The sequence below is a fragment of the Brassica oleracea genome, chromosome C4 (assembly GCF_000695525.1).
Source record: "Brassica oleracea var. oleracea cultivar TO1000 chromosome C4, BOL, whole genome shotgun sequence".
Classification (NCBI taxonomy): Eukaryota; Viridiplantae; Streptophyta; class Magnoliopsida; order Brassicales; family Brassicaceae; genus Brassica; species Brassica oleracea.
The window spans coordinates 8,378,297-8,390,551 of NC_027751.1; the positions used below are offsets into that span (position 1 = coordinate 8,378,297).

General features: G+C 35.1%; 2 protein-coding genes across 3 annotated transcripts in view; both read right to left on the reverse strand.

The window, feature by feature from the left end:
* LOC106343049 (separase-like) overlaps nucleotides 1–7,232 on the reverse strand; it is a 20,785-nt gene extending 13,553 nt beyond the window's left edge. For both annotated transcript variants that reach the window (XM_013782168.1, XM_013782169.1), the window contains exons 1-19: nucleotides 6,828–7,232; nucleotides 6,617–6,733; nucleotides 6,240–6,527; nucleotides 6,055–6,171; nucleotides 5,591–5,902; nucleotides 5,415–5,513; nucleotides 5,185–5,307; nucleotides 4,736–5,071; nucleotides 4,571–4,660; nucleotides 4,198–4,437; nucleotides 3,986–4,109; nucleotides 3,303–3,899; nucleotides 2,881–3,106; nucleotides 2,693–2,795; nucleotides 2,422–2,607; nucleotides 2,267–2,292; nucleotides 625–857; nucleotides 341–530; nucleotides 7–221 (exon numbers count right to left, since the gene is read on the reverse strand). In XM_013782168.1, the coding sequence (XP_013637622.1) occupies nucleotides 7–221; nucleotides 341–530; nucleotides 625–857; nucleotides 2,267–2,292; nucleotides 2,422–2,607; nucleotides 2,693–2,795; nucleotides 2,881–3,106; nucleotides 3,303–3,899; nucleotides 3,986–4,109; nucleotides 4,198–4,437; nucleotides 4,571–4,660; nucleotides 4,736–5,071; nucleotides 5,185–5,307; nucleotides 5,415–5,513; nucleotides 5,591–5,902; nucleotides 6,055–6,171; nucleotides 6,240–6,527; nucleotides 6,617–6,733; nucleotides 6,828–7,223 (4,018 nt within the window). In that variant the 5' untranslated portion in view covers nucleotides 7,224–7,232. The remainder of the gene's footprint in view (nucleotides 1–6; nucleotides 222–340; nucleotides 531–624; nucleotides 858–2,266; nucleotides 2,293–2,421; nucleotides 2,608–2,692; nucleotides 2,796–2,880; nucleotides 3,107–3,302; nucleotides 3,900–3,985; nucleotides 4,110–4,197; nucleotides 4,438–4,570; nucleotides 4,661–4,735; nucleotides 5,072–5,184; nucleotides 5,308–5,414; nucleotides 5,514–5,590; nucleotides 5,903–6,054; nucleotides 6,172–6,239; nucleotides 6,528–6,616; nucleotides 6,734–6,827) is intronic.
* Nucleotides 7,233–7,336: 104 nt separating this feature from the next.
* On the reverse strand, nucleotides 7,337–8,250 carry LOC106338027 (AT-rich interactive domain-containing protein 1-like). The gene is made up of 2 exons (XM_013777098.1): nucleotides 7,537–8,250; nucleotides 7,337–7,360 (listed from the first exon to the last, which is right to left on the reverse strand). Exons 1-2 carry the CDS (start codon nucleotides 8,074–8,076, stop codon nucleotides 7,337–7,339), a joined length of 564 nt encoding a protein of 187 aa, XP_013632552.1. The 5' UTR covers nucleotides 8,077–8,250.
* Between the last annotated feature and the right edge of the window lie 4,005 nt (nucleotides 8,251–12,255).

Here is a 12,255-nt window from a genome sequence, read left to right on the forward strand (position 1 = left end):
AGCAACCATTCTTTGAACAAAGCTGAGATATCCATGAGTCGCCGTCCTTGGCTGTGTCATTTCCAAGGAAAACCTTTAGAAGTGTCTCATTTACTTCCATATTACATTTGGCCCTTAGCTCTTCAACCAGCTTCTTTTGCGTGGACTCATGCGATTTACTATTTGAAGACTCTCCCAAAAGCAGATGCCTCCAGGGACCCAACCAGGTGTCTTCAAGGTTTCTGTATATAATAACAATAATACAACACGCTTCTTTTAAAAATAGAAATATGCTGTAGTCCCGAATTGTGCAACTATAAGTGTGTTCACTATATGCATCACCTCCGCATGGAATGTGTACCTTAGCAATTTATTAAGACGAAGTTCAAGTTCGTCTATCTCCTTCCACCTCAATTTTTCATCTTCCATAGGAACCTGAGAACCAGCAAAGTTGTACTCCTTCAATATTAATCGAAATGCTGGAGCGACAACATCCACCACTGTGGAACCCCATGGAGAATCCCATCTTTTATCCATCTTTTCAATCCCACCTGCTTCGGTATTGGTAAAATTATTTATGCTATCAAGTAACAATGACAGAAAGGAAATCCCCCTTGATCAACCAATGGATAGTATAAATTTTACCTTCTCCAAGTGAAGAATAAATTGGCAGAAGTACAGCTAAAGGCTGCTGACTCTTTGAGCTCAACCGTGACAAGAGCAGCCACCCACAAACTTGGGGGCTTTTCAATAACTCTTGCAACAATTTACTCAGTGTGCCTCCAAGCACGCTAATGCAGATGGCTGTCGTTTCTGGTAGACCATTGAAAAAGTTTTTTGCAAACTTAACAAGACCGTCGGTGCTTTTGGGAGCAAGCCTGCAGTGTCAGGTAAAAGACAATGGACTCAGTAAGAAAAAAAAACAAATAAATCCAACTTTAATCCATGTTTTCTAGCTTTAAGACCTGAGAAAGTCGAATTCTTCAGAAGCCTGCAGATCAGAATGTTTTGGTCAGTGCAACTTATCTTATTAAGCAAAACTAACAAGGGATATACATATTAAGATACAACAAACATAACCAGTAAAACAGATCGTAGGAAATTAGTTTTGTTTACCAACCTCTTTATCTGAGTTGCGTCCTGATTTCATAAATTTTGACAAGAAGTGGTAGTTGCTATTAGCACCAAGAGAGGCGTGATGATAATATGTAACCCAATGACTTAAAGAAAGCTCTCCGTCACAGGGGAGTGAGAACTCAGACCCTATAGAAGAGACCAAGTATAACACAGCAAGCAACCTTGAAATCTGTTGTTGTACATCAGCCAGTCTCTTTTTAATATATGCTAAATCACTATCAAAACATAAACATAAGAAGAAGAAAAAAGCTTTACCTTTCGACAGAGTATCGGATCCTCTCTGCTAAGTACAAATGCCAACGTTAACAATGAAACCAGCGTCTGATATGGAATATGTGATAAATCACATAAAACAGACCTATAAAAGATAGTGATCAGTGATGTCTGGTGAAATTCTCAAATTGGCATTTTATTAAATTTGTATATTAACCAATATGACGAACCTGGAGTGGTAAGTTTGAAGACTCAACTTGCACAAGTTGTATAATATTCTTGCACGATCAAGACCAAATACATCTCCTTTGATTTCCTTCCCAATAAAATCCAGCAATGGACTGCGAGAAGAAGGTGAGCTGAGGATGGATACGGTACTGTTATATAAAGCAGCGATGCTATGCAAAATTACCCCATGTGCTTGATGAACCTTTCCAGATTTAGCCAAACATTTTCCTGAAATGAAAATCGCTTTAGCTCTTAGAACAACCCATATTCTAGTCGAACATTCATCTGTGCATGTAATCCGTTCTTTGTTGGAAAAAAGACATAGCCGAGAAAAGAAAGTAATTTTAGGCCGAAATTTTTAATTTCTAAGGACATGCATTTTAAAAAGTATAAAAATAGAATATTATAAGGGATAAGGGCATACCAAGGCTGACAAGAACCGTGCACGCAAGCCTCCTTTGGTAAAATTGCCATTTCAAACTTATAAAGTCATTTGGCAATCCAGATCTTGTAACTTCGTTAGAGAGGTGCTGCTGACTTATTCTATTGATGCAAACGCAGATTCTGTTTTTAGTGTCCCGCATCAACCCCTTTGCATCACAGATATCAGATTCATCAATGAATCTACACTTCTTAGCAGGAAAGTTTTGAGGTCGTTCTTCAAGTGATCGACTCATTGAGTTTAATCCATGTTTTCTAGCTTTAAGACCTGAGAAAGTCGAATTCTTCAGAAGCCTGCAGATCAGAATGTTTTGGTCAGTGCAACTTAACTTATTAAGCAAAACTAACAAGGAATATACATATTAAGATACAACAAACATAACCAGTAAAACAGATCGTAGGAAATTAGTTTTGTTTACCAACCTCTTTATCTGAGTTGCGTCCTGATTTCATAAATTTTGACAAGAAGTGGTAGTTGCTATTAGCACCAAGAGAGGCGTGATGATAATATGTAACCCAATGACTTAAAGAAAGCTCTCCGTCACAGGGGAGTGAGAACTCAGACCCTATAGAAGAGACCAAGTATAACACAGCAAGCAACCTTGAAATCTGTTGTTGTACATCAGCCAGTCTCTTTTTAATATATGCTAAATCACTATCAAAACATAAACATAAGAAGAAGAAAAAGCTTCACCTTTCGACAGAGTATCGGATCCTCTCTGCTAAGTACAAATGCCAAAGTTAACAATGAAACCAGCGTCTGATATGGAATATGTGATAAATCACATAAAACAGACCTATAAAAGATAGTGATCAGTGATGTCTGGTGAAATTTACAAATTGGCATTTTATTAAATTTGTATATTAACCAATATGACGAACCTGGAGTGGTAAGTTTGAAGACTCAACTTGCACAAGTTGTATAATATTCTTGCACCATCAAGACCAAATACATCTCCTTTGATTTCCTTCCCAATAAAATCCAGCAATGGACTGCGAGAAGAAGGTGAGCTGAGGATGGATACGGTACTGTTATACAAAGCAGCGATGCTATGCAAAATTGCCCCATGTGCTTGATGAACCTTTCCAGATTTAGCCAAACATTTTCCTGAAATGAAAATCGGTTTAGCTCTTAGAACAACCCATATTCTAGTCGAACATTCATCTGTGCATGTAATCCGTTCTTTGTTGGAAAAAAGACATAGCCGAGAAAAGAAAGTAATTTTAGGCCGAAATTTTTAATTTCTAAGGACATGCATTTTAAAAAGTATAAAAATAGAATATTATAAGGGATAAGGGCATACCAAGGCTGACAAGAACCGTGCACGCAAGCCTCCTTTGGTAAAATTGCCATTTCAAACTTATAAAGTCATTTGGCAATCCAGATCTTGTAACTTCGTTAGAGAGGTGCTGCTGGCTTATTCTATTGATGCAAACGCAGATTCTGTTTTTAGTGTCCCGCATCAACCCCTTTGCATCACAGATATCAGATTCATCAATGAATCTACACTTCTTAGCAGGAAAGTTTTGAGGTCGTTCTTCAAGTGATCGACTCATTGAGCGAGTCAACCTTATAATAGGCTGCTCCTTCATCTCGCAAGCATGCACAATTAGAGCACCTCCTCCACGCCTCATTTTCGAGTCTCTTGGTTTCTCTACCTCGGCTGTTTGATTAATGCATCCTTTCCAAGCTGGGCAGCATATTTTTTGTAAGGCTGCACTATACAGACTCTCAGATTGTCTTTGAGACAAGTCTCCAAATTGCTTATCCAACGTAACCTCTAACATCAGCTTGCAGTTTCGGCAAGGAAAATTTCTTTGACTATCTGTTAGCAGCTTTTTCGCATTCTGGAGCTCCTTTTCTGCTAGATCCCTACACTGCATTTTATTGTAGAGATTCCCTAGTGGACAGAAAAAACAAATAAGTGGCTTTCATGGCCTAAGGAAAAAAGACAAATTGCAGAAAAAAATTAATGAAGCTTCATACCCAAAGCAAGAGAAAATGCAAGGACAAAAGGTTGTAGGCTCTGAATAGATGAAACAGTTTTTCCCCAAGATAGCAAGTTTCCAGCCCTATCTCTTTCCCCCATAAGCTCCCAAATACCACCAAGCTGCATTTTTAAAATAGATTAACAATGCAGAAATAGTGACAGTCCAAGCACCTGCCAAGGAAGTTTTTTTTTTGAAAAAAAACAAGACCTGAAGAACACTTTCCAAACAACATTGGAGCAAAATCCAAGGGCTTAAGTAGCAGCGGCTAATATCCCAGAGAAAAGTTCCACATGGCCATGAATCGGTATCTCTAAGACTTGAAACTTCAAACTTCTTAAAGTCGAAAGTCATTATTTCTACTGTCTGTGTAGTTTTCCCACTAAATCTAAACCATTTTCTTAGAAGAAAATTTCGAATCCTTTGTGCTTCCGTAGCATAAGAGAGAGCCTATAAAAAAAGGGAGATAATTAATAATCTTGATATTAAAAAACAAACTTTCATAAAGTATCAAGAAAAAACTACAATCAGTTGCTATATAGTATATACTAGTAAGACTCTCATGATTCAAAAACTATCTTACCTTGTATAAATTACCACATGACAATTCTCTTTCACAGAGATCATAATATAGAGATGCAGCAACAAAAGACGAGAAACAGGGAAGTGGATCCTGGGAGACAAAATCATCACATTTTAGCCAAACAGTATAATTTAGAAGAAAATAATAGATACATCTATTTCTTACACTTGAGACTGGTTTGGAAGTTGTGTCTAGTTTGGAAGCTGTGCGTTTAATCTCAACTATTGTGATGTCTGACTCATGTATGCTCAACTCGAACCCAATTGATTTTGCTTTTGAAAACTGCAAGCAACTTTTCCAGAAATCTGTTGACTCTGATATTTCATCAAAGTAGCATGATAATCCCGTGATGACAGCATCATCTATTGGAGAAGGACATAACGCATGACTTAGCCGTCTACAATCCCACAACATTGCCAAAGCATCCTTCAATCTGACATTTCTCCCTTTAAATATTCTAAACATCAAGTCGTATATCCGTTGATGGAGCTCTATCCAACCCTAAAATTGGAGGAAAATAGAAGTATTAAAGGCTAGAAAAATTGTAAAACAATCAGAATGAATGGTATATCCCAAGAGAATAAATTCTAATATGATAAAATTACAAAATATACCTTTATTGAGACCAAATCAATTACATTGAACAGTAGAGGAATCACGTTTTCCAGGGGCATAGTCTCACCAGACTGAATCCATACACATAGATTCAATGATTTGTTAATGTCTTCGAAAATTTGCTGCACATAAAAGTAGGATTAGAAGTAAAGAAAATAGCACACAATTATAGACATTAGCGACCAAACATAAATAAATAAACAAAGTTGACGTAACTCAATGATGTTACCTTGGACTCTGGTTTAGTTTCTTGGAAGTATAACGCTCTTAAGAAATATATAATAGTTAGTTGGAAACAAGTCTCATGGCCCTCATTAGATATGCTTTCCTGTGTCAATGACAAAGAAATCATTCACAAAAAGAATTGAACTGTAGTTAAGCTGTTAAACATAGTAAATAAATTACCAAATTAGATATTCCTTCGGATAAATGACGAACACAATCTTGTTCAAAAAGCTCTTTTTCAACACGTGCTTGTTTAACAGGCTCTTGTTCAACAGGCTCTTGTTTAGCACCCTCTTGTTTAACACACTCTTTTTCAACACGCTCTTGATCAGCTCTAGCAATCCTTGCTTTCCATGTTAAAACTCTTGCTCTCTCCAAGAATAGATCTTTTGTGATGATAACATCTTTCAAAAGGATATCAGCAATTTTTATCTGATTTGCGCGACATAATTTTGAGCACACAGGAACGAACTCCTCATAAGCAAGAATCTCCTACACGTGTGATGTAAGAATATAAGTCATTTTATTTGCAAATGACAACAACAGATATATATATATAACAAGTAAACTAGAATGCAAGGTAACATGTCACTTATTGCTTTGGAAATCTATTGCATAAATTAAGTAATTGGTAGGATCCCAACCTGCTCCAAGATATTTCCAGTCACTATTTTCGAAATCTTCTGAGAAGATAGCAACAAGGAGTGAAAGAGTGTACATGAGTCAGCCAGATCAGGACTCTTATGACGCTTGTGTTGTATCTGATGATAAAATGCAATTAGAAGCGTGAATTAGAAAGCAAGCGGAAAACGCTGAAGCATAAAGTTACCTTAACCCACTGTTGTATTATTGGTGTAAGGTCTGGTAAACTTGCGATGAGTTTTTTAGCTAAAGACCAAGTTTCTAGAATAAAAAAAACAAGCTCCTCAATTTTTAACTCTCCATGTTGCTCGAGAACATCCAGATAGTATGCAGATTTGCGACATGCCTCGCTCACAAAATCAGTAACTGTTTTTTCGGACACAAAATCCTCAGATGAGTTAGACTCAAATTTCAGACAGATGAGTCTAACACAATTCCACACGGTTCTAATACATAATTCGAACGCTATGGAAACCTGCAAAGTACAACCATCAATATTGAGAAAATAGACTAGACTGCAAAAAACTTGTAATAAAATGAAAATTTAGAGCTCATGGATGCAACCTTTTTAGAATGCTTTATATTGTCACCAGTTTCAGGAAATGAAGCACATAGATGTATGAGCTCTGGAGGTGAAATCCACGGACTAGCAATTACATCCTCAACTAGGCAGGAAATGATCTAAACATGGAAAACCTTGAGATGGTTAGTTTGCCAAGAACTACGACCTTACAAAAAGAAGAGTCTAAATAAAATCCACAGGTAAGCATTTAACCTTCAGTGCAGAGATGCAGAAGTCATGCAGTGAATCCCCATTGAGAAAATGCTGCGGCACTGCTGGTTCTCTAAGGATCGAGAGTGCACACTCTCCCATAGCTGAGACCAGCATTGTGAGCATTTTATTGCTGTCACCATTTCCAATAGGATCTCTTTCAGTAAGACGATTATTATTGTTTTGTTCTTTGTTAAGTGGCGGCATCAGAGTGTCAAACCACTTTGAATCGCTTTCAGAGGCGATGAGAGACCAGTCATGTACTTGAGCTTGAAACTCTGAACAAAGTAGACCACATGATTCATCCTTCCCAGCTTTCCTCTCGTTAAACTGACTACTGAGTCTCTCTCTTAGATTGTAACTAGGCCCAGCACTATCCCGATACAAAGATAGATGCATCTTCTGGATTTTCTGAAACAAACGCAAGCAAATGATCAAGACTTGGAATGGAACAACAATAGTTAGATCAGAGAGGACATAGTCACAAACACCATAGGAGATTAGACTCTGTTTCAATCACACACCAAGGACAACCTCTGTGTAGTGGGACAGCATATAGAATGTTCTTAGCAATAACATTTCCTAAGCTGCTACTAGCGACTACTTAAAATGCTTTAAGACACATGCAATTCATGATTTTACACGCAAAAAAAAAAAAACACATCTTCACAGTCAATTCAATACTGAATTTCAAATAAATATACACACCCACCTGCCAAATCTTTTCACAAGCCGAATCAGTGTTTGTTCTTGAGTCCCTAAACAGAAGAAGCTGTTTCCAAGGCTCTTCACTTCCATAAGAATCCCACTTTGATCTATCCGGCAAAGAAGCATTAGATGTGTCACATGGATCCTTGGCAGCCTCGCTTAACCATTTCAAAGTCTCTACAGAACATTCCCGTTTCCTTTTCCCAGGCGAAGACTGATCCTTGTCAACTTTCACAAGCAACCATTTGAACTCTGCTCCTACTTTCCTCAACTCATACTTGCTCTTGGCTTGAGATACAAAGTCTCTAAGCCTAGCAATCAGATCCTTTGAGGTTCCAGGCAACCTCGGGCTAGAATCAGTGTTCAACCATCGAGCAAGTGCGGCGAGATACTTGACATAGATCAATTTCGCACCAAGCCCTAATCCAGACTCCTGACCAACTTTATCCCATGCAGCATTCTCAGAAACGGCTTTAAACCCGCCTCTATTACTAACGGTGATGATAATTCTGAGCGAATCCATGGAACTCCCGTGGCTAGTCATCGGGGAGAGGTAGAGGACAAATGAGGGCTTTTTTGTCCCCAGGGAGAGAGATCTTAAACCTTAAAATAATTCTGATACGCACCAGTAACAGTCGTCTATTGGAAACAAAGGGGATGTTAGGGTTTTCTCAGTAGGGAGTCGTCGGGGAAGAAAAAAGAGTATAAGTCAAGCCACGTTTTGTTTTGGATAATTCAATGTTAACTAGAGGATACTAATGTCTTTCGTACACAATAAAATGCGTCTCAAAAGTACAATGTGACTTTTGCTGCAGAAAATCGAATATTAGGGTGATGCCATTATGGCAAGTCTTAAATATACTTGTTTTCCAAGTGGCTAAGTGACTTTGTCCACAAGCTATTGTAATCCTATATAAAGGATTCATTACTCATGGAATAAAACACACCAATTTCTCCTATTCTCTTCTTACTTATAACACGTTACCAGCACGAATCTCTAGTGATCTTGAATTAATAGGTATAGATTTTATTTTATACTTTTAGTCTATGTTCAATCCTTCCACCGATCATGCTTATTATCAATTCATGGTTTGTAAATTGGGAATCATGGTTCATGACATGTTAGATTGAGTTTAAAAGTTTTAGTCTTTATAAGCTATACTCAATCTAGCTAGTTTTGATATTCATATTCGTATAACCGTGATTATTGCTTAACAAGTTCATATAGTTTGTTTATGCATATTGTTAATTATAGCATACCATTATTGTTCAGTAATAGCAGATGACTATAGCTCCAAAGTTTGAATACGTCTCATTACGGCTGCATATTATTATTATGGTTGCATATAGTATCGATACAGTTGAACGTATAAATTAACAAATTCATATATTTAGTGTTGCAGCTACATCTTATATTGTTATTGCGTTTGTGATTGCATCCACTTTTATTCCTTATGGCTGCGCATTGTTCAATGCTTAAAACTATATCATCGAATTGGATTTATAGGTTAATAATTATTTACTAGACTTGATAAGATATTGCATGTTGGTTTAAAATTTTGGGCTGAGTGCATCTAATATATACGAATACATATAATATAGTAATCAAGTGTTACGGTTGAGTGCATGTAATATATTATTTCTATTTTACTTGGAACATCACATGATATGGTAATAGTTTTGGGTTGCATCGGGTTTAGAAACCGTTGGTTTGCACATTCTGCTTAATGCTCGAATGATTTTTATAGTAATTATATATACGCTTGATTTAAGTAGATTTTTTTCGGATGAATTATTACTATTTAATATGGTCTATGTTATCTATTAATGTTTACTAACACGTTAGCCATATTTATATGACCAAATTTTGAGTATTTCATAATTATTTATCCTCTTTAAAAGAGGAGAGATCATGTGAAATTATATCCAACCAAGATACATGAGCAATTCAAATTCTCATCTTCGTTGCACTTTTTACCAAGATAAGTATTTTATTTTTCATTCTTTATATACAAGGGTAATAATTTACATAAAAATTGATAAATGTGATATAAGTTGTTTAGTAAGTTTATTGATTCCTTGTTCAATAGCATGAAAGTATAGAAGTAGCACATATGATGATTACTATAAAAATATTATCTATTTCCTTATATAATAAGATCTATGTTAATACATATTTTATATAATTTGAAATAGTTTTATTATTATATTTCATTGCGATTGTATATGTGAGAGTTTGAAATTTAAGGTTTGACCTTAAAAGATCACATAAGTCTTGGAGAATAATCTAAAGAAATGTATAATCACCTGAAGTGATTATATATAGCTCATTATATATTTTGCATCTAAAGATTACAAGACCTGAAGTCTGTAATATATCTCAACTATATTGGATGTTAAGTTTAAAAGTAAAATTATCGATTTTTTTTAATGATGCATATATATGAGAAAATATATATTTTTCGCACTAGTAATGTTGTCCAGCAGACACATGATTGGGAAAATAGATTAGAAAAAAAAGAAGTTTATACTTGTATCTTGTCTCTTTGAGACTCTGAGAAACAATGAACTATTGATTTAAGATAATAAATCACATCTAGTTGATTATGATCACTTCTCTGTGGATATATATGGTTATGGTCAAGGTCAAGATTTTTTTTTAGAACTCATACTCCCACTTGAAGTTGAGAAAATAAAGATAGCAGTAAACAAAGACCAAAGAGTTTCTATTTAGAACTCATACTCTCACTTGAAGTTGAGAAAATAAAGATGGTAATAAAGAAAGACCAAAGAGTTTCTATTTAGAACTCATACTCTCACTTGAAGTTGAGAAATAAAAATGGTAATAAAGAAAGACCAAGAGTTTCTATTTAAAACTCATTCTCTCTAGTTGAGAAAATAAAGATGGTAATAAAGAAAGACCAAGAGTTTCTATTTAAAACTCATTCTCTCTAGTTGAGAAAATAAAGATGATAAGAGATATGATACAATCATCCAAATATGAAAGAAAATTATTGTGAGTACAATACAAGGTAGTAAAACCTTATAGAATGTTCAAGAAGAGGATATATATGATGCTCCAGAAGAGTACATAATATTACTGCACATAAGAATGCAATTTAAAATCCTTATTGCATCATATTCTTATAAGTCTCAAAAGTTAAAATGATTTGAGAAAGAATAGATGACCCATGTAAGGTAGGTTATTGATTCAAAAATGAGATTCATTTGAGATTGATAAATCTATAGTAATATCATCTCGAGAGGAAAAGTTAAAAAATCTCACATTTCATGATAAGTGAAACATCCAGAAGATTATGTCTGCACTAAAACTAAGACTAATGAATCTTTCTCTTATTAAATCTCTAGAATTTTGAGACACTTATGTGGAGACAATAAGCAAAAGAAATGCTCAAGGCAGTATAAGTATTTTAGAGAAAGTATATATAGTCTTTTATATATTGTACTACACAAAGATTATTGTAGTCGAAATAAATATATAGTAAACCAGAAGTTTACAAAATATTTGTCATGAACCAATTAGACCATTTTGGTTCAGTAATATGCGAAAAGATACATAAAGATTTAGTGAATATTCAGTGAAGAACTAGAAGATTCTTGCGAATGATTTCACATATGTTGCTTGCTCATAAGATAAAATGGTAATACGGTTTTCACCAGCCAAATAAAGTTATTGGCACGAATAAAAGAGTTCGATCGAAATATGTTTATGGGATATATGAAATATTTGAAGTTAATCAATATATCTTTTTATTTATCAAGAGATTATAGATCAATAGAATCAATGATTTGAATATAATCAAAAACTCCTGAAGAGTTATAGAAAATTATATTTTGGAAGAAAGATCTTGACAATACAATATTGCCTTTATGTATTCCAAATCGGAGATCTAAAATTAGATGTTATCATAAAGATCCTTGAAGGATTTTATTTAAGATGCTCATATATGTTTAGTCTTGAAGTACCATATTTAAAGTGTTATTGAGCAAATTACTAATCTTTTTTCATAACCAAAAGATGTAATTTCATATGACAAGAAATAAAGTCATAATAGTAACTTTCATAGTTACGAATGAGTTATTCGTATGTACGAGACGAATGTCTAGACGATTGTATGTAAGAAGTTGGTTTGAAGTCCAAATAGACCAAGAAAATATTGTCTATATCAAATAAAAATTGTGGACCAGAAATCTATAGACCTTGAATACCCTAATGGAAAGAGTATTACAATATTCTCAATTTCAAAAGGAGATTTCTCTGATTGGATTGCATATCCTGAAGATATTGCTTTCCGGAGAAGAAATGTGAAATATGTGTGGTTGTACTCTTTTCCCTCATCATGGCTTTTATCCACTGGGTTTTTCCATGACAAGGTTTTAATGAGACAACAAAGAACACACAAAAGATAGACACTCAAAGAGAATGTTACAATTTGGGAGATGAAAATCTATCATTGTTCTAAAGTTTTGGAGATAAAAAGAATCCAAGAAATGGTCAGATCATGAAGCAGCATGCACTACTGAAGAATGGCGAAGTTTATTTCCTACAAGTTCGTTCGAGTAATTATTTGGCTGTTTCATTCACCAAGACGCTACCCCTGCTACTTTCAAGAAGATCACTCATCTTATTGAACTACGTTGTCTCAAAGATCTCGACGTATGTACACATGAGGGGAAGTCATTGCACGCTGCACTCTTTTTC